The following is a 27,057-nucleotide window of genomic DNA, read 5'->3' on the forward strand; positions in this document are numbered from 1 at the left end:
GTTTTTAAGAACAGGAATCTTAAACAGATCTTGTGTGACAAGAACTATGATAAGAAGAAGGTTCTTGAACAGCAAGCAGGCAAAATGGGTACGTATCCCTGTCAGTACTGTAAAACACCCCCTTTAATATCTAGAGTTCAGGAATTTGTGCATCCTATTGACCACAGGGTATTTAAACCTAAACTTCTGGCAAATTGCAATTCAGTGAATGTGTACCTGGCTAGGTGCCTGTGCTACACATCATTTTATGTTGAGAAGACCAACTGTAAACTTAGGGATAGGATCTTGAAACATCTATCAGCCATACGTTTGAGCAATACACATAATGCTCTCTTTCAACCTATGAAAGAACATCCAGGACACCACTTTACGTTTATGGTTTTACAACTGGTTAAGGTGAATGCCAGAGGGGGTGATTTTGTCATTCAGACTAAATATTGTGAGGTACAGTGGATTGTAAGGCGAGGTGCCTACAGAAGACCAGGACTCAATGGAGTGGTACTTTTAAAACCTCTTCTTAGGAGGCGTAGACCTGTGACTTAGATGAGTAGATCTTGATGCTCATTGGCTTATTGATTTTTAAATACTTTTAAAAAGGTTTTTGTTTGTTCTCTTGTATATGTCTGACCAAGTGTGCATCCTGAAAGCGCTTACATTTTGTATTAAAGTTTTATGTTTTTACTACACTCTGGTGGTCTGTGAAGTCTTTCTCGCTGTTCTTTTGTAAGGTTTTGCTTACATGGACCTTTAGTTCCTCTACTTGCAATTTTTGTTTCTTTGTGAAACATAAATTGGAACCCTTTCTTTTCCTACTGTCAGCCCACCAATGTGCATCTCAGCTATTTTTCAATAGCTCTCAAACTCTTTCGTCACAGTCAGAAACAAAGGGAAAATTATCAGTCAAAAATGCCCAGATCATGCTAATCTTTAAAATATTGCTAATATTAAAGTAGAAAACTGAGAGATTGGTAACTTGTACTAGAATGCATACTCCTATGAATATCATTTCTATAACACTATTAATGTGCTCTGGTTACTACAGCTTTACCATGAAATCAAAGTCTTATGAAGGACAGATTATAATTTAGAAGAATAACTGGGGATTTTTGGTTATACTGATTAAGAGATATTCAATACCATTTACTTCAGTGAAACTAGTAATTAATGCCTTTCGGCTATTCCCGGTTAGGGGTCGCCACAGAGGAACTCCGGTCCGCTAATGATTGGTAGTGGATTTTTACAGTGCCAAGTTGCCAGCCCGATGCCCAACCTCCAAAGAAAGCATACCCATTCATGCACGCACCTACCTGCATGTCTTTAAATGTCACTCGACCATGGGGAGGACATGCAGACTCCACACAGAAGGAGCTCCAGCTGAGAATCAAACGGGAGAACTTCTTGCTGTGAGGCAACAATGCTAACCGCTGCACCACCACGGCCTTATTTACTTAAGTGAAACTAAGCAACCAAAATTAGTCTTCTCAAAGGAAGGCTACATTTAATGACTGAGCTTCAATCACTTTATTGTAGGAGGCTGTTACACTTTGAATCTCCTACCTAATATAAACAGTTCAAATGATACTGAAGCATGCATGGTAAAGGCTATTATAAAAAGTGATCGTGTCAGAGTAGTGATGCAGTCCCCAGGAGACATACTCAGTGACATACTAAAATATGGTTCACTAAAATAAATGTGCGACCTCCTAAGAGTTGCAGTACTGAAAAATAAACAATGATCTTTACATTAAAAAAAGTGAAAACTGATACTTGCTATTACACTGTTAAAATGTTTTTGCAGAGAGCAGCACTCATGCTTCTCCTCCTGATGTGAAGGTTGCACCTGTGACACCTGTACTACACCTGTACTGATTGTATGTATTAACACAGAGGTTTGCTGCACTTCAATCTAGGGGAAATACTTGGAGGAATGTCATCCATACTCTTAGCATATATAGTTCTCACAATCTTTGTGTAATAGTCTTGTAATGCTGAGGATCATACTGCCATGGAATCGTTGTGAAAACACCACACAGACATACACATACAAAGACACACACACATACACACAAACACACATATATGCACAAACACACAGAAGAAAGCCCTTTCTCAAACACACTAATATACACAGACACACAGAGGAAAACCGTTTCCCATCAGTCTGCATACTGCAAACATAATTTTCCTTAAGACTGTATTTTTTTTATTTAATAAAACTATCTATGCATAATACGCCTGCAAAATCAGGGTCAACAATGAAAATCAGGGAAAGATGAGATCTGTGCTTAAAACTGTTATAGGTTCTGCTATAGGGAAGCTATATACATAGTAAGAACATGTAAAAATTATTATAGAAACAATTCAAAATGTGTGTCGCTATAAGAAGAATCATGATCCTTAACAAAGGAAAACCCCTCAGCTATGCATTGCCTTGGGTAACATTTCAGCATTTAGTTTCAGGAATATCATCATACCTCTCAACCTCTCAGTGCAAGAAATCTGGACAAAGCCAGAAATAATGAGGACAAAGGCCCATAAATAAGGAAAGATTTTAAATATTGCTCTTATAAACTTGGGAACTTGTTAAAATAACAGGATCTGAAGTAGTTGACTTCATTTGGTCATCAACCTGTGGGTATTCAGATCTGGATCAGATCCGAGATGGCCTGCTTCAACAGCTACTGATCTGAGCTCCAAGCCCCTCCCCTTACCAATAATACCCCTCAGTCTCCTTCCTTCCCACAGATCTCGTTTGCTGCTTTCCAAGCCAGCAGCATGGTCTTGATCTCCAAGTGAGTTAGTGGTCTTTGGGTAAGTGTTAGTTAGCTTCGGCTAATATTATTTTTCCTCTCTTACACCCGCGTCTACATTGTCGGTCAAAAAAATAAATAAATAAGATACTTTGTTAGTCTGTTGTATCCCCTTCTTATTCCCCTCAGTTAGACTAGTGTGTGCATGTGCGTGTTCTCTCAGGTTTTCCTTAGACATGGCTTATGTTTCAAAGCCTGTCTTCAGGAAATGCGCAGAGTGTGGCCATAAGGTGTCACCGGCCAATGGCCATACTCTGTGTGTTGTTTGTTTGGGTGTGCCTCACCTGTCTACAGCCTGCACTATTTGCACGGGATTTAATCCCAGAGCCCTCAAAGACAAGAGGGCTAAATTGATAATGAAAGGGCTCTTGCCAGCTTCAGGAATGGCTGTCTCTCCCTCGTCTTCAATGGTAGTGGCCGCTACCATCTCTTTGCCCTCTCAGGCCTCTGGGGCTCATATCCTCATCTCTAGGCCTTTGGATTCAGACAAAAGGCAGAAGGATAGGCCCAAAAAGTGGTCCCCTGACCGCTCGGGTCACTGGGGAACACTGGGGGCCTCCAGCCAAGACTAGAACTCCTCCAAGGCCCAGCACCCCATTCTCCGAGGTTTGCCCCGAGCCGATGGTGTCTAGGGCTCCTTTGAGAGTCTCCACTCACTGGCACTCCCAGCTGGTGTCAGTGGCTTCCTTGTCCCGGTCCACCTGCAGTCTTTCAGAGTCAGTGATGGACAGGATGATGAGGAGGTTTATCTGTACACAGATCCAGATGAGGGTTTTGCCAGCCCCTCTCCCTCTGGAATGGGAGGTTCTCAGCCCTTCTTTGCTCCCATTGCTCCTTCTTCAATCTGACCCTGGTTTTGGAGTCTTTGGATCCAAGAGCCCTTGGGTTTGGAGGGCCAGTGCCGATGGTACCTAGTACCTCGACTCCGGTCATGGCCTTGAGCATGGCAGATCCATTGGATCTGAGCTCTAGGAGCTGTAGCCTTGCCATCAGAGCTGAGAGGGTGCTGTTGACTCTGAGTCTGTCTGAGCACAGCCTTCCCCTCGTCATCGTGACTCCGTTGGACTCGGCTCCGACTCCCCCATTGGACCCAATGAGGATGGCTCCTTTGTTTGTTTCTGGGGATGCCCGCTTTCCTTCGGCCTTCAATGTGGTGGAGAGGGTCCTCTCGATGGGGTTGAGGCCTCTGACAATTTCATCTTTGGATTCTGTCCCAGCTCCCTCGGTTCTGGGTACGGCTCGACCATCCTGTCTTCACAGGGACATCCCGTGCTCGATTTTCCCCAAACAGCACCCATCAGAGAGAAACCCCCTGTTTACGAGTCTGCTCCGGAGAGTCCCACCGAAGACTTACCTCACAAACGGATGTGCAAAAAGAGGCACCTGGACTCCTCCCCAGAGTCCCTCATTGAGGACACTGATTTGGAGGAAGGGGAAGGCTTTCCCAGGTCACCCCCCCGACAATATCTCCTTCGGAGACATCATGGAACTCCTTCCCCAAAGGGGGGGGGTAGTGCTCCCCAAAGCCTTCCTCTGATGAGTCAGTATTCCTGAAGGCTTTTGGCATGGGCCCATCTACTTTCTGGGTGTCCCCTCCCATGGATCCTTTAGTGGACCTTATTACTACATGGGCATGGAAGGAACCGGACACTGTGAAGCCTATTCCAAAATTCCCAGATAAAATTTTGAGTCTCCCCTCTGACAGGACTAGCTAGAGTAAGGGGTCCCCAGTAGAAGCTATGGTGGTGGCACCCATCACCAAAAAAGAACTGGATCAGGAAAGTTCTATGGTTCATCCTCCCAACTGAGAGTCATTGGCGATGGACTATCTGGGGAAGCGAGTTTGCATGTCAGCTACCTTTTCCATAAGGGCGCTGAATTATTTGGCCCATGTTGTTTGACTTCAGTGGGACCTGGTGAAGGAGGTGGCTGAATCAACCATTGAGTCCATGTCACCGAAGAATAAACAGACTTTCTCCGTGCGGATGGTCACTCTGAATGCAGTATCAAACACATCCATGCACCTCCTTTCGCTTGCAACTGAAGGAGCAGCAAGGGTTGCCGGTTCTGGCATTGCCATGAGGTGACATGCCTGGCTCTGGCTGTGCCAATTTATGGAACCCTTCGAGGCATCATTTGCCAATGTCCCTTATGATGGTTCTTTCTTGTTTGGGAAGTCCATGTATGAGACACTTGTCCAGAGTGAGAAGAATGGGAAGATGCTGTTTGCCATTGGGATCCACTTCTCTAACCCTCAGAGATCCTTCTCAAGGAATCAGCAAGGGAAAAGAAGATGTGGTTCTGAAAATCTCAGTACTCTCAAGGCACTCCGGACTCGTCTTCCCCCGGAGGCAGATGGGCTTATGACAGATGCCAGCTCAGAGGCAGAGGAGGTCTGAGAAATTTCGGGTCTCGAGAACCTTTCTTGGGTGGGCCCATGCAGCAGCCCTGAGTGGTTGTCCAACTGCTTGTCTCTGGAGGCAGTCAGGGGTCATTTTTCATTACAGCTAATGGCATCGGAGTCCATGTCAACAGACCGTTGGGTTCTACAAATCATATTCAGAGGCTACTCCATTCCCTTCATGGTACCACTTCTTCCCCAAAACACCTCCCAGATGTTCAACCCATGCAAAGGGAGGTTGCAGCACTTGAAATAGAAAAGCTGCTAAGGAAGCAAGTCATCCAATCCATCCTCCCAGACCAGTCCAGATTGGGCATCTATTTCAGGTTCTTTTTAGTGTCAAAAGAGACGGGGGACCTAAGACCCATTCTGGATCTTTCAACCTTGAACCTGACAGTTGCCAAAGAAAAGTTCTGGATGGTCACCTTGCAATCCATTATGCCTTACCTGCAGGAGAACGACTGGATGTGCTTCATAGACATCCAGGACACGTACTATCACACAAAGATGCACAGACATTCCAGGAGGTTTCTCTGCTTCCATCTAGGGGTGAATCATTATCAGTTTAGAGCTCTCCCCTTTGGTCTCACCACAGCCCCCAGGGTGTTCCCCAAGTTTATGGCAGTAGTAGCAACTCACCTGAGGCTTCAGGGAATACAGATCTACCCATACCTTGATGATTGGCTCCTTACTGCCCCTAACAAGCATCTACTTTCTCTAGCAAAAGACTACTTTTTGAGGTTAACGAGTCTTCTGGGGATCACAGTCAACACAAACAAATCATCTGTGAACCCAGTCCATTGATGAATGGCTGGGTTTGTTCAACCTGACAAGATTTGGCCACTGGGGACTGTGCTATGCATTAGGAATCCCTTCTGTGGCAGACAACTGGTTATGTGGCCTTCTTATTCTGATACTCTGTTTTATTGTGTAGATAAAGATGATGGTAAGTGTAAGTAAGCTTGAAAAGATTCAGAGCTGTTTCAGGACAGGAATGTTAGAAGAGCAGATCCCAGCAACTGCCATTCCAAAGAGTTGTAAAAGCTAACGGTATTTACTCTACTTGATGTCCAAGAACACTAACACTGCTTGGCCCAGACACTGTAGCTGATGTTTCTTTATTAAATGTTAAATATAAATGGCTGATTGTTTCAGTTTCAGATGCAAATAACAGTAAATATTTATTGATTTTCAGTTCTGTCAAAATGTGGTACTATTCATGGTATAATTCCTCAAAACAAGTTAGCACAAAATATGCCTAAATTAATTATTTTGCGATCTATTTATGTATCTTTGTATGTGTCTCACTGTCGTACTCTGTGTTAAACACAGAATCAAGAAACAATCTTACTGAAATTATCACAAACTAGGCAGAGCAAACTTTCATGGTTCTGGACACTTTACCCATGCATATAGTTTGCTTTCATATAAAACAATACATGGCTTCCCAGGAGTTAAGCATCTATAAGTGTGTATGATGTAGTTGTGCAGGTTCTTTCTGTAAATTGTAATTCATTGTCTATATGTGTAACTTCTCTTTTTTTGTGGTTGTTGAGTCATACCAATCAAGAATATTAAGAGGTTGCTATATCTAGTATCGATAAGATTTTTTTTTTGTTTTGTGTTTAAGATCTTGTGAGAATGTAAGACACACATATCATTGCTTCAAAAAGTATCAGCACTGCTAATTTTAGACAACTATGTTGCACAGAATCTAAGTTTGGTGTATGTGGAAATATGCAAAAGTGTCATATTAAACAAAAGGTGAGAAAGGGTGATATATTAATATGTCTCCTCTGTACTTCCATGAGGAAGAAGAGTGCACCACAAAACACATTAACATAGTTCTGTATTTTCTGTATTTCAGTAAGGCTCTGGCCAGACATGAATAGTGATTTTAAGAAAACACGTCTTTCCCTTTATGATTCCATTGTGCTATTCTTATTAGGTCCCTGTCTGGACGCATTGTTGGAGGTGTATGGTGGTTCTTTACCTTGATCATAATCTCATCCTACACGGCCAACCTAGCTGCCTTTCTGACAGTCGAACGCATGGTGTCTCCCATTGAAAGTGCTGAAGATCTTGCAAAGCAAACAGAAATTGCTTATGGAACCCTGGATTCTGGCTCCACAAAAGAATTTTTTAGGGTGAGTTCTTCTTCTTGCTTTGTGTGCTTGTTTGTCAAAGTGCTTTAAAACATTTTAATGGAGAAAAAAAAGGCTGGAGAGTTTGTACAATGCATGGTTTCATATCACAACTTAACACTCATGGTAAACACATGCTGTTTACTTTTGCAGTTTAAATAGTATAATGTGAATTAAATAGGAGAAAACAATAAGAAAGTGAGAGAGCCAGTAAGGATTATGGTATGGGTGCATGTGTGTTTATAATCTTGTGTGTGCATGTGTGCTTTTGTGTTTGCTTGGGTCTGTTTTTGTGAGACAAATAGGAAGAAAACAGCACATGTAAAAAGAGAAAAAGTTAGAGTCTTAGTCACATTGGGCAAAAAATATTAAACTGGAAGCCATATTCTTGTCAAAATGAACAATAGCTATATATATTTCTCCATCACTAATGACCTGTGGCTCAAGATGCCGAGTATCAGAGTGCCTCCATAGAAAATCACTGTTGGTGAAATGCGCCAGTAGTGATGCGTGTTTGGGAGTAATTTCCTCCTTCTTCAAGTTGGTGTGGCCACTTGAGATGAAATATATAAACTTTTGGGGTTGGGGGGGCTTGTCCCCCAACATCTGGAGGAAAAGGGGCTTGCACCCCTGCAAAAACACTTAGATTTTGAGGATCCCGATCCTTGGTATGTTGAGCTTCGCTGACTCGTAGCAGAAGCCAAACATACATGTAAATAATATACAGATAGAAAGGTTAGCAGACTCAGGTAATATTATACACAAATAGTAACTTTATTTCCTGAACTATTCTGCATAGTTTTGAAAATGATTTATAGATGAATAACAGAAAATATAATTTCTGGCAAAATACTGATATATAAATCATTATAGAGAAGGAAAAAAAACACCTTTTCATATTTTAAATAGGTTACTTGGTGTCATATTTCTGAGTGATACTTTTTTATGACATTCAGACAAGACCATAAAATACCATGCAGAAAAATTAAACACATGAACAAATACTACAATGAAGTCAGTGAGGTTAAAACTAGACAGTTTAAGGAATGAGTCATACCTCTCAATCTCTTGGAGCAAAAAAATCTTGACAAAGTCTAAAATGATGGGACAAATAGGGACAGGTTTTAAATATTGCTCTTATAAACGTAGAAAGTTGATAGAATAGGTTTTGCATTAGCATGAATTTTCTGGAGGATGTGGACTCTTAAACTCAAATGTTTGTCATTATTTAATGACTTCAATCCTCAGCTATTTGCCAGAAAAGTACAGATTTTAGGAAGAACCCACCAAAAATATGAGGCAAAAATCTGGACATTCTGCGAAAATCTGTACAGTTGAGAGGTATGGAATGCATCCGTTGGCCATGATAGAGCTGATGATTGACAGACAGCAGGTGCAAATAAAAGACTAAAAAACAGCATGATTTTTGCTGGAAGTACAGACAATGCCTCAACTTAGCTAATGTAGTTTATTCCACTTATAAAATTATTGACATTCTTGTTAATTGTTAACCCATTTAGCAATTTTTGGACAGTTTAGATGTGGTAATAGAATTCTAGCTGTCAGGGATAAAAAGAAGTATAAGGAACAGTAGGAGGGTATTTGCATTTGTCACAGTATTATTAGCCTATACATACTACTCTCACTGTTACAGATTTTAGTGAATTCAGTAAACTATTCCAAGATGACATTGAAAATATTGTTTTTGCAGGAGTAAATTAAAAATCTTCTAAGTTAGTATTACGGTTCCAGTTTTTATGCACTTCCTAAACTGATTTAATCTAAAGAATGTCAGTATACTGATTATTTGAAGGCTGTATACTTGGAAGAGTTTGAAAGTTCTGGAATATGCTGTTGAAAGTGAAGGTGACAACACTGCTTGATTATATTACCGAGATAGCACTAAACGTAATCCCATGAGATTGAAGATATAGTTTTGAAGCATGATTTTGTATGATTAATGGTGGCTGTTAATAGTGGTCATTAAGACTGCTTGAGCCTGCTTGTTGAGACTTCAAGGTATAAGATTGTTTGGTGAGAATGCACTCCACAAATTCCTGGCATTTACTTGAATTCTATGTCATGCATTATTTTTCTGTATTTAATAATAAATTGAATTTACAGATCAAATGGGAAGCTATATATATATATATATATATATATATATATATATATATATATATATATATATATATTTATTTATTATGCTGCCTTTTACTAACATAGTAAGATGTGAAATGAGTACAGAAACAATTCAAAATATGCATACAAATAGACAATGCATTCAGTTCATACACCTTTTACCTTTTAGGCATGAACAGCACCAAAAAGGTAACTATCTTTAAACAGTAGGATTTTATTCCACTTAAGATTGCAACATTTTTGTTTGCAAATTTTAAGACAGATAAATACGGTTAAACTCCATATATCAAAATCCATGAACCATTGGATGATGTGCCAACATTTGTCATTAGATCTCCTCAGACTTTGTTCTGTTTGGAAACATTTTGAGACTTTATAACCCTCAAACAGCCCTGAATCCAGCAGAATTCTGATTGAAGGCAGTTGCTACACTACATTCCTACCTGCACTAATTACCTTTCTTTTTCTGTTGGAGATTGCAGCCCTCAACTGAGTATATTAGTCTTATTAGTCTCCAAGCAGTCCTCACAGTGAATCCGACTTCTTTTTTTTTTTCTCAAGTGATCTGGATTAAAAATAAATTTTAGTAAAAAGGCTGGAATACTATGAATAAAAGAACATTTTGAGTTATGTCACTCCTGTAAATGAATATTCACAGACATCAAGGCTTCATAGGTTCATAGATTCATAGGTTCATACTAAGCTATCTGCCCTAGGGCATTTATAAGCCTAGCCAGAGTGTGTTTGGCTTTCACCACCCATTTTAAATTAATTTTGCTATGCCCTTTTTCGAGGTTAGTATACTATGCCTCTGTCTAACAGTGACACAGAAGTGATACTGCTTGTTACAAAACTGTGTTAATATGTTAAAATTACATTTTTATGAAAAAAATCCACTTAATTAAGGATATATAGCATGGGAAGTATTACTGTAAACCCTGTTAAGAAATCTCCTAAAATAAGGCTCTGACACCCATACTTCAAGCTGAAAGGGTAGTAAGTCCCACGGATAGGATTAAGGCAGGGGATGTAATGCCTGCCAGAGGTGTTTAAATGAATCTAGTGAACCACTGGCAGTCTGTCTGTCTCTCTGCGGTTTAGTAGAGCTGTCAAGTTGGATATTGAGGAATAAAAAAAACTTTTAAACTCATCATTACCTGTTGCATTGTTGACATTTGGATTAACGAGGGGTGAAATACATCAGTGCTTTCTGGCTAAACCATCATCACTTGAAGCCAATGAAAATAAAAATCATAAGAGTGATTAAAGCACTTTAAAATTAAACAATTAAAGGAGAGTTTTGTTTTGCTTCTTCAATTAAAAACAGCTCATTACATTTAGGAAGTTTGTCACAACTGCTGTAAATTCAGTGCTAAATTAACTTCAAAACATTTATAGCAATCTGTTTTTAAAGCTGTGCATAGTACAGGATACATGTTATAGACAGCCCAAGCTGTTAAACTTGCACTGTTCATCTAGAGTTTGTCAGTGAGATTGGTATGTTGGCCAAGTAACTCACTGCCCTATGAAAAATGTTTGCTGATGTGAACGTTTGATGAATGGCCGTTCACCGATTTATATTTGATAAACAGCCATTCGCTGAAGTTAGTTTTTGATGAACTGATATAGACCTGATTAAAGTATGCATAACTACTGAATGATGCTTAATTTGCAAAAATGTTTCAGAGATGGTGGCAAGTCATTTTAACAACAGCAGCCACTTACTCCTTCAGTGGCAGCATGTTGTCTAAGAACAGACCCAGATCACACAACTATGAAACAAAATCCACCTTGTTTCTACCATAAAACACGTAGAGATGAGAATAGAGACATTAAAGTCTGTAAAGCTGCATGTGTAATCATAGCCTTTCTTAGAAATGGATTCAAATGACTGAAGTTCATCCATTCTCAGACTGGAGCTCAGGCAACTACAAGGCAGGCAAGCATAATCATACGTTCCTAAAAGAGTATAGGTAAAGCTGATTACTGAACATAATGCTGATGGCAGTGGAAATCTGTTCTGCTGCTCTGTTCAAATGTAATCTTGACAAATGAATGGGAAATCACAAATTCACCCCTGGATTAGCACCTATGTCCCTCTTGGATAGAGGCAACAAGTAAATGTCCCAATATATCAGTGATGGTGAACCCTTAGGGTTCGGCATGTCAAAAATTTTGAAAATGCCTGACTTGACTTTGCTTGTGTCACCCCCCCCCTCAAAAAAAATAATAAAATAAAAATAAATAAACAGCATGGCTCTCAATACAGCAGGGATAAATCTCAACAGAATCAGGCATAAATGTCGAAATAATACACACGGACAGTATTAAACTGCTAGTACAATTAATCTGAGACACTGACAGAAAAAATGAACATGAATTAATATACATTTTCTGAAATAAAATTTGTATATAAATCTAATTATTGTAATTATTAAGTGTAAAAAGTTGCCCATTTTAAGAGGGATTAAGTAGAACATTTGTGAGGAATGTAAAACAACACACTCCTAGAAATGCAGACTACTTGCCCTTTGCAGAAGTGTAATCTGCTTCTGGGTTATTCATACATAAAACACAAAGGCCAAATGACTACCATGGGGATGTAAGGTTAGGCTTCCTAAGATCCACAGTGATCGTAGCCTACTAAGTACTTGTGAGCCTATAAGGTACATCACAGTGAAGCTATATATGGAGTGAAAGCACTATAGCCAGAAAAGAGTGCTGCAGAAACTCCAAATATTGTAGATGGCTTAAGGAAGAATTCCCTTTTGAGACAGACTGCAGTGAATGCCAAAACAGTTAAGAAACAAACCACTGGAGGACTGTCAAAAAGAGATCACAGTGGAATATCATGTGCTTGACCAGGATACCATGTTATGTGATACCAAATCAGACAAGAGAGCAGGCAGGTTTAGGATGGATATAATCAGAGATCTCTCATACTGTGAGGCCAGCAGTGTATGTAATGGCATTCACAATGCTACCCCACGTTTTAGAACTTGACTAACAAGTGGATGTATGAAGAGAAACGTGACACTAATAGAAGGTACACTTTCTCAGTTACCTTGTCAGTAAATGGAAACTAGCCTCCATTAATGGCAATAAAAAACTAGTATTTATTTATTTATTTAAATTTTTAACCTGGTTAGGTCCAGTATGGGCTATCTGTAGAGAAGTGCTGATATGATAGTTATACTGACTATGAATAATTTAGCAAGGACAGCAGAACATGTCCCCTAATCTTTTTATCTTAATTATGGCAATTTGTAAAACATTGTTTGTAAGTATATTTGAATATGTTATACATTGAGATCTATGTCACCCCAACCCCATTAGTATGGGGCAACGTTGCTGTACTTCCCAGAAGAGCAAAAGGTGTTAAAGTGAAGACGAGATTGGTGGAAGTCACTTCCATAGTTCAGTTCTTGATTTAGATAGAGGGATGGAGACTAAATGGAGTCATATTGTGACTAATTTGAATGATGATAGCAATGCATCACCTTAGAGGGTTTGATGCAGTTTTTACTTCACAATCTAAAATAAGGATTAGCAGTGGTTGAGGATTAGATACAGAAACAGAGGGAAGAGATGTGAAAAAAGGCAGAAGAGAGGTAGACTGAGGTTATTTTTGAGTTCTCAGTCTCTGATTCACAGGTTCATTGTTCAGAGTTATATAATATGGCCTTCAGGACCTTTATAAGCCAAGCCATACAGTCCAAACCAATTTTGTCACTATGTATCACGGGTATTTATAAGGAGGGGGTATGTTAGGAATTTTCCAGAGATTATGGGGTCTGTTAGTTTGGGCATTAATGTCTGCCTCTGTCTGTTGGACCAATTTCACATCCATTGGTCAAGTTTAAGCTTAAATTGAGCTACGGATGGATTCTGCTTCACATGGATGGGGAACCTATTCAGTCTCTGATATGATCACCAGCCATTCAGCTGTCCAAACTTAGAGATTTATGGAAAAGCTCCAAAAGTGAAGTAATGTCAATATTGGAACATCTCTTTTTAGATCATGATAAAGATGATCATTTACTACAAGTGTGAGCATATAATGTAGCCATGGTTGAAGTTCTGGATTAATTTATTACACATTTATCTATTGTCAACTGGTGTTTACAAATGCTGGTCTGATCAAAAATCTTAAGAGTTTAGGAGAAAAAGAAGTTTAATACCAAAGCTGTACGTCGCATTTGACCAAATTTTAAATGGATGACCATCATTCAGTGCAGCTCTCAAATATCTCAGATAGGATGGCAGGGTTCATTGCTGAGATTTCTGTCATCTTCATGTGTCCTAGAATTCATAATTCATCTGTTGACTGTGGATGAATTAGCTTGTATAATATAATAAAAAGCCTTTTTGTCTTAGAACATAGGGCTGTTGCAAATTTCTTCGTTAGCAATATTATGCTAATTATGGCTGATTCTATCCTAAATGCTTCCACTAGTCTTATCAGTTTCAGTTTGAAGAAATGCAAACTCATCTATAGACATTTCTGGAATGTGGGAAAAAAACTAGTACAGCTAATGACAACTTGCGTAGGCATAGGGGACATGAAGATTTATCACAGAAGACACCCCAGCCAAAAACCAAACTGGGGAACTAAGTAAAATGAAGAAACAATGTTATCCTTTGTGCCCAGTATTTAAAGTGCAACCCACTACATGAGTGCAACATACAGAATTCCATGCTTCTTGATGGCATCAAGGTTGGAACTGAGATGGGCACAGAGTAAACAAAGGATAGTAGAGTAGGAGCAACCCACTTCCCCAGATTTCTACATTTCACTACACATTGCTACCTAATAGTTTCACACCAGTGTTGTATACTACCTTGCCACCCCACTTTCTATTACATGCTTCCATCATGAGCTCATATTGGTACCATACAATCCTGTGTTAAACTGTTCCCCTTTCACTTTTTGGGTGCAGTATAATTAGTATTGGGCATAGTGTAGTCTACTTTGTACCCTAGCATAAACATTTCTTAACAACCTGAAATGCACTGTGCACAGCTAAAACAAGAGCACACAGTACTGTGCTGCTGAATATGCTGCATTAAGTTAGCCATCCCTAGAGCACCTTGTGCAGTATTTAAAACCAGGATACACCACACTGTGCTGTTTTGCACCAAAGCTATGTCTCCACTACTAAAAAGTAGGGCTCAGTGTGCTGCATCGCTGTGCAACTTAAATATAAATCTCTACCACCCCTCCAAATGGAATGATTCGCTCTGAGACAATAGGATACAGAGTGCTGCCCTTCAGTGTATCCTAAGTATACTGCTTATAAATGCACTAGTATCTGTGCGGTAGCATTGTCGCCTTACAGTAAAATGCTGTCCGGTTCAATTCTCAGCTAGAGCGTCTTCTGCTTGGAGACATGCGTGAATGGGCGTACCTTCATTGAAGGCTGTGCATCAGGGCTGGTAACTCGGCATGTAAAAATCAACTACCAAACATTAGCGGACAGGAGTTCCGCTGTGGCAACCCCTAAACGGGAAAAGCTGAAAGACACAACATCTGTGGTGCAGCTTAATTGTACCACAGATCCTCCATCCACATGCCTGGAGAAGGACTAATGTAGTATCCCACCTTACTACGTACCAACTTTTGATACCAGTACTTGTGAACTTCAGAATGAGTCATACTCAACACATCTGTTTTGTATGCCATTTATCATAGTTCTCAGCATGCAGATCAGTATCTTAATCCCATATCTTTTGTTGTGGAGTTGAAGTTACTATCTCCACTGGTGATAATATGCAATGCAGATGGTAAATGAGTCCATTCCAGTGTTTTCATTTACATAACAGAATGAATCTTATTTTTTTCATGTTTCAGCCCCTTATAGTTTATACTAGTTTTAAGGAAAAAGCTATTATACCCTTGCATTATTTCTACATGCTTGATTTGACACTTAAATGTTCATATACTTTTACTTTAATTTATTACCTTTATTTCCTTGTGTCTTTGTGTGTGTATTTCTTCTTTTCTGGGCTTGTGGTTCCTTTGCTATCTGGAAGATCAAAAAGGTAAAAGTACCATCCCCACAGCATATGCTTAGATTTGTAGTCCAGCAGGTACCCTTCAGTGCAGCATGAGGGAGGGTGTCAAATGGCTAATTAGCAGTTTTTGGATGATACTTTAAATATAGGCCCCATCTGCCAAATTTCTAATGGCTTAGAGGCATGTTCAAATTCTCATGATGCTTGTTAATAAAGAAAAACTCTTTTATTAAAGGTCTTACTTCATAAAACTCATTTCATTTTACTGTCTTTTACTTCACTGTACATAGTTCCAAAAAATAGAAAAGAGAAAAAAGGTACAGTCAACCAGAAATATATCAATTAACTTTATTCTGTTGTATACAGTATTTTCTCCTAAAACATAATCCATAGTTTATTTATACTTACATACAATTTAAATACATTACCTAAACTCCAAGGTCATAAGTTTACATAGTAAGGGACATCTTTATTCAGCCTTTGGACAATCCAAACCTGAACCGCAGTAACTGGACCATGAAAATACTCTCTTAAAAAAATGACGTGCATTTAATCCACATTAATCACTTTCGTCTACATGTTCATAAATAACTAAATGAATATGCAGGGAGGACATAGAAGATTGTAAGATGCATCTAGAATTTTACATATGTTATGGATCATAATATCAGTATCTCAGTGTAGTGCCACTTGCAGAATATGTAAATATTGCATCTGTCTCCATTACCAAAATGGTCTACATAACATGCACCTATCTGTGAATATTTCTAGGGTTGTTTTCATGCCCTGTTCCTTAAACTGCTGACTCTCAGTACCAGTTGTATGACAGATGGGACAGATGTATCTATATCTATTTTAATTCAGTGTTGTATGCTAAACTAACAATTCAACAACTAGCATACTGTTCCTAGAAAACAAAGATATGATTTACTTTTTTTCAGTGTCTTCTGAACTCCCCCCTAAATGGAGCACCTTAACTAAAACACCCACATAGTCCTGTTTTTTAGCAACGTCCATGTATTACTTGAATGTGTTATTTGATATACATGCTGGCATATTCTTGCCTGTTTTTTTACTGTCCTATACAATTTCATATATCTATATTTATATATATATATATATATATATATATATATATATATATATATATATATACGTGTGTGTGTGTGTGTGTGTGTGTATGTGTGTATGCATATGTATGTATTCATATATAGATAACCTGCTAGTTAATGAGTTCTCACTGGATGACATTTCAGACTAGCCGATTTTATCTCATTGATTTGAAACTTGTGATCTGAAACTTGGTGAGGTGACTTTTCAATAGAAAATCACTGCCAAAGTGATTTGTATATGTAGATTGGCAGTGATTCACTGTGTGGGTGTTTTCTTTTCCACTGTACTTATGCAGACATGGAGGGTTTTATTTTTGTTTTTTTATAAGGGTTATGAGAGCAAACCTCTCACATAGTAGGTGCAAATGAGCTTACACCCCTACAAGAATTACTTTATATATATATATATATATATATATATATATATATATATATATATATATATATATGTGTATATACTTTTTTTTTTGACTGGTTAAAGCTTTAATCTGGTCAAGGCTTCAACTATAGTAACTCTTTTAACTTGAGGAGACATTGTGGCAGATGTATATAAATACATACATTTATATATATATATATATATATATATATATATATATATATATATATATATATATATATATATATATATCTTGGTCTACCTGAGAACACCAACAGACCAAAATGTCGCCAACGAGAACACCGACATCAGAAGACTGAACGGAAATATCCGACAGTTCGAAATCCCGATGCTGAAAACACCGACATGCAAAACGAGCGTGACTGTGTAAGTATGCAATAGTGATGGACTGTAGGATTAGGGTGGGGGTAAGGTAAGTGTGCAATAGTGACAGACTTTAGGGTTAGGGTGCGGGTAAGGTAAGTGTGCAATAGTGACGGACCTTAGGGTTAGAGTTTGGGTTAAGGTTAGTGCATAGATAGTTGTGTATGTAAGGTTTAGTGTAGGTTTGTAAGGTTTTTGGTGTGCTTTTGTTGTGTGTGTGTTGTGAGTCGGTGTTATGGTGTTCGGTTATGTGGACTGTCGGTATTGTGTGTTTTCGGTGTTTTGGTGTGCGCGTTTTGGCTGTCGGGTTTGTGATGTGTCGGTGTAGTGTAGGGGATCCATATATATATATATATATATATATATATATATATATATATATATATATATATATATATATATATCCTCTTGAACAGTATTATAGAAGTGCTCTGTCTCACATGATCTGTTAGTCTGTTCCAAAGATGGTGCATTCTCTGGGAGATAAATCTGTCCCTGCAGCATGTCCTATTTAAGTCACAATCCATATTTAAGTCCCTGGAATGGATGGCCCTAGACCCATTTGATTTACAGATATGCAGTAAGTTCATTAGGTTTGGGTCGTGGTTGCTCTGTAAGCCAGGCATAAGTCTCCCTTAAGAAGTCTATATAATACGGAGTATAGTGACAGGGATTTTAGTTGGTCCATGTAAGGCACATGCTGGAGGCCCTTGATCTTCTTTGTTAGAAACCTCTGAGGTCTCTGTCGTTGCTGTAGGTGCTTTATACGGTACATACCAAATGGGGCATTATACTCAATTATAGGCCGGATAAGTGCCGAGTATAGGGGGGGTTATAACTTCTTTTGCTGTCAAGACAATGCCTTCACTAATCAAGTGAGCTACATGAAAAGCTTTCCTTACAATGGTAGACATGTGGTGGTTGAAGTTAAGGTCATAATAAATCTGTGATTCCTAGTTCCTTACCACTTCATGGGTACTTAGGTTATTGATTTGATGGTGTGAATGGACATTATTTGTGCTGAAGGGAATGAGGATGCATTTCTTTGCATTCAGTTTGAGACCATGACTAATACACTAGTCATTGGTCTGTGTGAGACCATCCTGGAGTATACTGACACCATGTCAGGAGTATGCAGTTTACCCTTTTTTTTTTAGTAAAGTAAATGAGAAATATGCTGTATCACTTTATTTTATATTTTTCTTTTATGCCAAGTGTAGATTTGTTTGTTATGTTTTTTTATTAGGTGGGCTAGGGTTTTGAAGATTATGTATGGGTCTGCACTTTGCATGTATAATGCATAGTGTGCAAATCTTTATTTTAGTTTTTGTGTATGTCATGAATATGGCAGGTTTATGGAAATTTTAGAAGCCCAGACAAAGCATCAAGGATATAAGTAATCTTTGAAAACATGCTTGGATGGGGACAGGAGTAACAGAATACAGAAGCATCTACAAAATGTAAAGGTACATGCTTTTAATCACACATTTTATGTATGGTTATATCTATGTACTTATATTTATGTATAGCTATCTATATATCTATATCTATCTATATATAAAAATTGATCTAAAGTACATTTGATAAAAAAGTGTCACGTCTGATTTAAATCACACATGACTGAATCGTGTTTGATTAAAACTATGTAAGTCTGTACAAAATGGCTGCTGATATGGTTTTGAAGCATAGTGATTACAACTGAAATTAGTGTTGATCATTATTAGTGCCTTGCTAATGCCCATTGTTATGTTGTACTGCCATGTCTAGAAGTTTGTGTATGCACCCCAGTAGTGATTCACTGGGTGAGGAGTAAGCACTTTTCTCCATGGTTGTGTGACTCTGATGTTAGTAAATTTAAGCTGTAGGAATGGTGCAAGGGGCTTGCCCCTGCCACAAGAAAAGCTTTTAGAGATATATTTAGTGTATCTGGCTTTTTCAGTGAAATGTGTTTTTCTATTTTATAGTTCTGATGAAATGTGTTTTAGGTGAAAAGTACTTCAGCTCAAATGAACCTTAATCTTATGTGTATGTGTGTGCGTGCATGGGTAGCACAATGACGCAGCAGGTAGCATTGTTGTCTCATTGCAAGAGGTTCCCCAGTTTGATTCTCGGCTTGGGTGCCTTCTGTGTGGCATCTGTATGTCCACCCTGTCCTTGTGTGGGTTTCTTCTGGGTGCTCCGGTTTCCTCCCACATTCCAAAGACATGTAGTATGTGGAACGGATACTCTAAATCATTTATACGTGTGAGTGTGCATGCATGTGAGTGGTGTGGAAGAACTACCATGGCAGGGCTAGTCACCTGGTGGAGTAAAACTTCACTCTAGATGATTATCATTGTTGAAGTGACATCCCAAACCCATGTGCAAAAATGGGAAAAAAGGGGTTGAAAGGTTGGATAAATATATATATATATATATATATATATATATATATATATATATATATATATATATATATATATATATATATATATATGTGTGTGTGTGTGTGTGTGTGTGTATAAAAGAGAGAAAGAGAGAGAAAGAGATCTGTGTATCTATATAAATCACAGGGTCATAGGACCTTACTAGGCTAATGGCCCTAGGGCCCTTACAAGCCTAGCCAAATTCTACCCCTTATTTCCATGATCAGCACCTATTGCCCTCTCCAAGTGGGATACAGGTTGAAACCCTGGGGTGAATTTACAGTCACCCATCCAGTCGTCCAGATTGCATTTGAAGGGGGCCAATGAGGTGCTCTGTTTGACATGAACAGGAAGTCTGTTCCAAAGGTGTGGTAACCTCTGGGAGACAAATCTGTCCCTCCAGCAGGTTTTATTAATGTTACATATCAGGTTAAGGTCTTTAGAGTGAGTAACCCATGTTCCATTTCAATTTCAGATATTAAGCATTCCTGGTAATGCAGGGTCAGAGATTGCCTTTTATGCAAGGCAGAGATCACCTCTGAGTAATCTGTATGAAAAAGAATAAAGTGACAGTGACTTCAAACGATCCCCATAGGACAGATGGTGAAGACCTTGAATTTTCCTTGTAAGAAACCTTTGTGGTTTCTCCAATTGGTGCAGGTGCTTAGAAAGGTAGATACCAAAAGGGGTGATGTATTCAATTATTGACCTGATGAGGGAAGGGTACAGGGAGGTTATAACATCTTTTTTTCCTGGAAGCAATGCCCTTAAGTATGAGATGAGGAATATGGAATGCCTTTCTTATCACTGTGGAGACATGGTGGTCAAAGGTAAAGTTGCTATCAACTTGTGTGCCCAGGTCTCCCACCATAGAGTGCGTACGTAAGGTTTTGCTATTGATGTGGTAGTTAGCAGGAACTTTGCTTTTACTGAAAAGAATGATAGTACATTTTTTTGCATTAAATTTAAGACTATGACTTTGGCACCAGTTATTTGTTTGTGTAAGACCCTCTTGTAGGATGTTGACATCCTTCTTAGATTCTTTGACCACTCCCAGTTTGCAGTAATCAGCAAGCTTTGTCATCCACAGACCTTTAATTTTTGCTTGTACTTCAGAGAAATAGATTCCAAACAGTAAAGGTCTCAGGACTGATCCCTATAGAACATCACTGGCTACAGGTCTGCTGTTGAAGGGGGATTCTCCTATTTTGACTATATGAGTTCTGTCAGTAAGCCAGTTAGCGACCCATCTAATGATATAAGAGTTGATGCTTAGTTGGGTGAGTTTGTCAAGGATGCTTGAGTGGGGGTAGTGTTAAATGCCTTTGCCAAGTCCAGATAGGCTGTATAGACATATTTCCCCTCATCCAGGGCCTTGGTGACTGTCTCAAAGATGTTCACCAGGTTTAGCAGGCATGATCTCCCTTTGCCAAATCCAAACTGAATAGGGTCAAATGTTTAGAGATTACCTATATCTTTGTTGATAATGTCCATGATGATTTGCTCCATGGCCTTGCAGATAAGGCTAGTCAGGCTAATAGGCCTATAGTTCCCAGGGTCAGTGGAAGCATCACCTTTGTGCAAGGGAATAATGGTGGCTGTTTCCATTCAGCTGGTACAAAGCCGGTGCTTAGACTATGATTGAAAATAGTACCCACAGCCTCAGCCTGGGATGTTATCAGGTCCCATAGATCTGTGTTTTGGCCTTAGACAGGGTATTTACGATCTGCTCTTTAGAGATACAAGGTAGGGGGTAGGTGGTAGGGATGTCATGTGGTATGTGTGGCAGGGATGGGGGAGTGAAGTTTTCACAGAACCTGTCAGCCACTAGGTTAGCTATGCCCACAGGCTCAGTATATGTGATATCATTAAGTACCAGCTCTGCACAACTCTGGGTCTTTCCTTTTAGATTTGGATATTTATGTGTGTGTGTATGTGTGTGTGTGTGTGTGTGTGTGTGTGTGTGTGTGTGTGTGTGTATATATATATATATATATATATATATATATATATATATATATATGTATATACATATATGTATATATAGAGAGAGAGATAAAGAGAGAAATATACACAGATATAGATATATAGAGAGAATATATATGGTTTACATCCCAGTAATCGACCTTCATTTTGTTGACACACTTTGGTCAGCAAAACAGATGATTGACAATTCTGCGAGATTACACAATCCTTAGGGTTGGGGAATATATCCTTTCCCCAAGAATTGTCCGATTATAGGGTTAGAATAAATAATTGCTAGCTGGTTTGGAGGGTGCAGAACAGCTTTCTCCTTAAAAAACACTGTTGTAAAATTCGTTTATCAATGTTTATATGTCGACGTTAATGTCATCAAGGTTTCCTTGATTTGACGGTTGCCACTATACATGTGTGTGTGTGTGTGTGTGTGTGTGTGTGTGTGTGTGTGTGTGTGTGTGTGTGTGTGTGTGTGTGTGTGTGTGTGTGTGTGTGTGCATGGAAAGAAAAGCTAGATACATCTTGCTGATCTTTTCTCCAAATTACTACATTTTATTGCAAAGAATATGTTCAATGAATCGTTTACAATTCTTTCTGAACAATCACCACAGGGAATTTGTTGGCCTTATTACATGTCTTGGTGGTAGTTGCCAAGGAAGAGGTGAACATGATACAGGACAATAAAATTCAAATGCCAGTGGTAGTTTTCTGTTGACAAACACTCCTGATGAAGTTTATATGTGTGTACACCATTTGTGATTCTTTTTTTTTGGGTGGGGGAGGGACTTTTCCCTCCTTTATGCTTTTGCATCCACAGGTTGAGATATATATATATATATATATATATATATATATATATATATATATATATATATATATATATATATATATATATATATATATATATATATATATATATATATATATATATGTGTGTGTGTGTATAAAGCCTGCTGGGCTGCAGGAGCTTGCCCCCAGATTAAAGGGTGCAGAAGGATTTGCCCAATGCGAAAGAATTTGATGGTTTATTTGTTTAGTCTTTTGTGTTTCGGGCATTCGGTTTTGGCTTTTCAGATCATTGGATTTTAGGCTTAGTAGTGGAGCCTTATCTGATGCTATATAAAATTTCAAAAATGTACTAAAAAATGCCATTTCAAAATTTTGTAATCATTTAAACACCAGCAGACAATTTTATTTGATAGCTTTTTATCAGCATAATGAATAAATAAAAATAATCAGTTCTACCCTGGTCTTTGCTATTGTACCCCACTGTTAATTTAATGAATATTACTTAATTTTGACTATGGCTTCTAACTGAGTTTTATTGAATTTTACCATTGTTTGCATTTAGCATCAATACAGTTTGCCTAGACCGTTTAAATGATATTTATTGGGTTTTATCATTGTGTTTTGTATTCAGCTTCAAAGCATTCATAGCCAGATCACCTGACTGTTTTTTTTTCATGATTTCTAATATTTTCCAATCAAGAGTAATATCACATAAAAAATGTTATTACAAATTATATTAACTTACTGGATTTTGTACACAATGCCTAGTTGTTAGGTGAGCTGTTGCTGCTTATTGAAAGAAATCTTGGAAGGGATGATTTCCATTATCTTTAAGAAATTACATCCCTGGTTTTCGTCGTTATACATTTGTTTCATATGAACGAAATTTATGCTGCTTGCTCTTCTCATGTTGTAAAAAACTGTGATTTTCTAATATCAAAAAATAAAGTTAATGTTGCTAAAAAAGAAAAAAAATGAATTGGAGAAACTACTTAGAATACATTTTTGTATGAGAAAAGCTTTTACTAATAATACTGGTAAAGTGCTGATGTAAGATGCTTTATAATTTGTGCCATACACAGGTGGGGCGATTCAGAAAGGTACCTTGACATGTACACCTGCTTGTACACATCATCGTGCCTATTTGCTATTCAGCAACTGCCGTACCATGGTGCTGCAAGGTGTTCTCGCACAAAAACATACAGTACCATGTAGGGTGTCCCTGTACTGTAGCCATGCTAAATTCTAATGAGGTAGTCCAGAGGACAGGCACATGCTAATTAGCCAGGTGTTCTCTCCCCCAGGAAGGCATTTCCACACTGAATGATTCAAGAAATTGCTTGGCTGTGTATATCAGCACAGCCATTCTCACCACATTGCACTATTGAACATGGCCAAAAGGCTTAGCTCAGCTACCTTCTGAATCCATGGTATGGAGATCGGGGATGGAGAGCACCACCTAGACTCCAGGGATACATTCACCCCAAATGCCTTAATGTCACTGACCTCAGTATGGTGATCAGGGGTTGGGGGAAACATTAGACACCAGGGATTGCTGCAAATGTATGTGCCTTAATGGCAAAGGCATCAGTACAGGGATTGGGGCTGAGGGAAAAACAAACACTAGGGATTATTCTAAATTAAAGTGCCATAAAGGCACTGGCATTAGTACTGGAACTAGGGGGTGGGAACACTAGATACCAGAGGTTAAATGTAAGTATCATAATGGCACTCACAGCAGTATAGTAATCCTGGGTGGAGTGAGCCACTAGTCCCCAGTGAAACAGTAATGTTAAGTGCTGTAATGACACTGACATCACTATGGAGAATGGAGGGGAGGAGACACACTCATCACCAGGGCAGTGTCATAACAGCACTTCAGATATGACAGTGAAAGGGAGATGAGGGGAGGCACTAGCCTCTGGAGCATAATAGATAAGTACTGTAAGTACTGGTACTTCAGCTATTACGGGGAATGGGGATTTGGGGAAAACACTAGATACTAGGGATTCTACGCAGGTGCTATAACAGCACATACACAATCATGGTGATCGAAGATGGGAGAAAACCACTGAAGGGAGACAAGTCAGGGGGACAGGTGTACCTGTGTATGTGTGTGTGCGTGTGTGTGTGTGTGTGTGTGTGTGTGTGTGTGTGTGTGTGTGTGTGTGTGTGTGTGACTGTGGATAGAATGCCACTCCTACATGAGCAGCAGTTTACTACTGTGGTATACAGATCAGCAATAATCTGCATGTCATGGAAGTAACTGTGATTCAGAGACTTGCAAATTAGCTGATAATGGGGTCTTACCTTGTCATGACTAACATGTCTCTGAATCACAGATTAGCTTGTCACGGGAGCAGGGCCTTTTTACAGGTTATGCTAGGTCCTGAATGAATCTTCAGGAGTTGTCTTTCCCATGAACCTTATAGTTCTACTTTATGTTTATTCGATACCATGATGCAAGATATATAATATAGTGCTGCATTTTTGTGTTGCAATGTTAAATTGCAAATATGAAAATGAGGCACAGTTCCACTTCCACAGTTGAGCCCATTCACATATCAAGATTATTTTCGAATGATGGCTGACTTCTTCTGATTGCGAAGGGAAGCTTATTTCATAGCCTTGAGACACTGTGTAATATATTTGTCTCTATTTTTTTATTATTGATGTTTATTTTTAGCATTAGATTCCTTGGTCAAGTGCCATTAAGAGTCTTCTCATGAATTCACACAGAGTACTGGTCAGACAGATGGGAATAACATTTTTTCAAGGTCATGTGATCCCCACCACCACCAGCACAACCTTTGTGAAGTAGTTCCACTACAGCCTTTCTCTGTAAGTCAGGGATGTATCTGTATTCTAAAGTGATTGACAGGGCTTTATCTGTCTTTTCCTTGATTCTTTTTAGAAAGTCACAGGTATTCTGCTTGGTCCCATGGAACTTGAGCTTTTAATTTTACTTGTTACACTAGTTACCAATTGATAGAATGTATCTGGAACAACAGATCATGTATAAATATCTGGGAATAGATGAGGGATCAGTAACACAAACGAAAAAAAATGAGAGCAAAGCTTATAGCTATGTAAGGGATGTTTCACCCATTTCAGTGTAGTACTTTGCCTTATTTATTTGGTTATTGTGAAGTTTACATAATTTGTTTTTACAAGAACACTTGCTGTATGTAGAAGGATAGGTACTTCCTTGTTTTCTCATAACATGTTACATTAACAATTTTTTTGAAATTCAGTTTGCGGATGAAATAAAGAATACCTTATTATTGTTGTTGACCTATGAGTCTAAGATGAGTTCATAGTTAGATAAAAAAATATATGAAAATTAAACTGTTTCTGTGAAAGAGCAAAATTAAAGAAATGCTGTGTTGGTCCACTAACAGAATACACAAAGACACTGGGACACAGGTGATTTAATGACATTTATAGGATCAGTGTAGGTTTTGCAGTTTATCAAGCTTCTGAGCTGGCATGAAACCTTCAGCAGGAGTTATTAAGTTACTGATGTTCAATACAGTGCTTAAATATCCACTTGTGCTTAGGAAAGGAAGTCTCAGAGGAATAGCCATTGCTGCGTTTTTTCCACACTATTTTTGAAGCTTTCTTTTTTAGCCATTTGGAAATAAATGATGTACTTCTGATCCTGATCTTTCTAAATTTTTCCTTTGGTTTTGATACTTTCTGTCAGTACCTGTTTTTATTCCCTTCTTGGTTGCTTTCCATGCACACTCCTTTTCAAAGTGCATCTTTAAGCCTGAACAAGGCTATTATCTTAGACTTGCTTTCTCCATCTTTCTGGGTCTGACAAAAGGCAACATATGTATGCAGTTCCACGAATGCCGACTATTACATTTGCTCACCATCCAGGAGCCCCATACCTCCTTCAGACTGAGGGGTAAATAATCTTGTTATGTACTTGTTTTTATAAATTACTTGGTAAGCATGGAGCAGTTTTTCTTGTTTTCATGTCCAATTGATGTAACACTTTTCTGAACCAGGTAATCATGCCAAAGTTGTAAGTCAGAAGAAGAGCAAGATGATTTATAAGCTATAATTTATTCCTAGATGTGAAGTTAGTTTTTGGCATTAATTTTAGTCTTCTGAAATATTTGTTACTAAGATTTTCCCTTTTTCATGTTGCATTACTGATTCTTCAGCTCTTCCCAGATACTTACTTATACATGACCTGTTTTTCCACATCATTTCTATCACATTCTTATCCCACAGTGATATTTTATTGATGCATCCATTTTCTGTCATAAATGTTGAATTTGTATTAAGGCCAAATGTCTATCATCTGAAAAGGTATGCTGATATGTGAGTGTCCTTTGATAAACTATATTTCTTCACCACGAAACAGTGACAGCATGCAGCACATTTATGGTTTCCCTTCAGCTACCTCCTTCTGTAGTTCTCATTGAGAAAGCTCTCATAATTATATGGCAAATTTAGGGTATATAAGTTAGAGGAGTCTATGCCAT

The 27,057-nt window shown here is 38.5% G+C and overlaps 1 protein-coding gene across 4 annotated transcripts in view; it reads left to right on the top strand.

Moving 5' to 3' along the window:
- GRIA2 (glutamate ionotropic receptor AMPA type subunit 2) overlaps positions 1-27,057 on the top strand; it is a 1,022,901-nt gene that overhangs the window by 895,624 nt on the left and 100,220 nt on the right. For all 4 annotated transcript variants that reach the window (XM_044062451.1, XM_044062449.1, XM_044062448.1 and 1 more), the window contains exon 12: positions 7,160-7,358. In XM_044062451.1, the coding sequence (XP_043918386.1) occupies positions 7,160-7,358 (199 nt within the window). The remainder of the gene's footprint in view (positions 1-7,159; positions 7,359-27,057) is intronic.

Source organism: Protopterus annectens, chromosome 2.part1, assembly GCF_019279795.1.
Source record: "Protopterus annectens isolate FY-2018-M chromosome 2.part1, PAN1.0, whole genome shotgun sequence".
NCBI classification, from domain to species: domain Eukaryota; kingdom Metazoa; phylum Chordata; order Ceratodontiformes; family Protopteridae; genus Protopterus; species Protopterus annectens.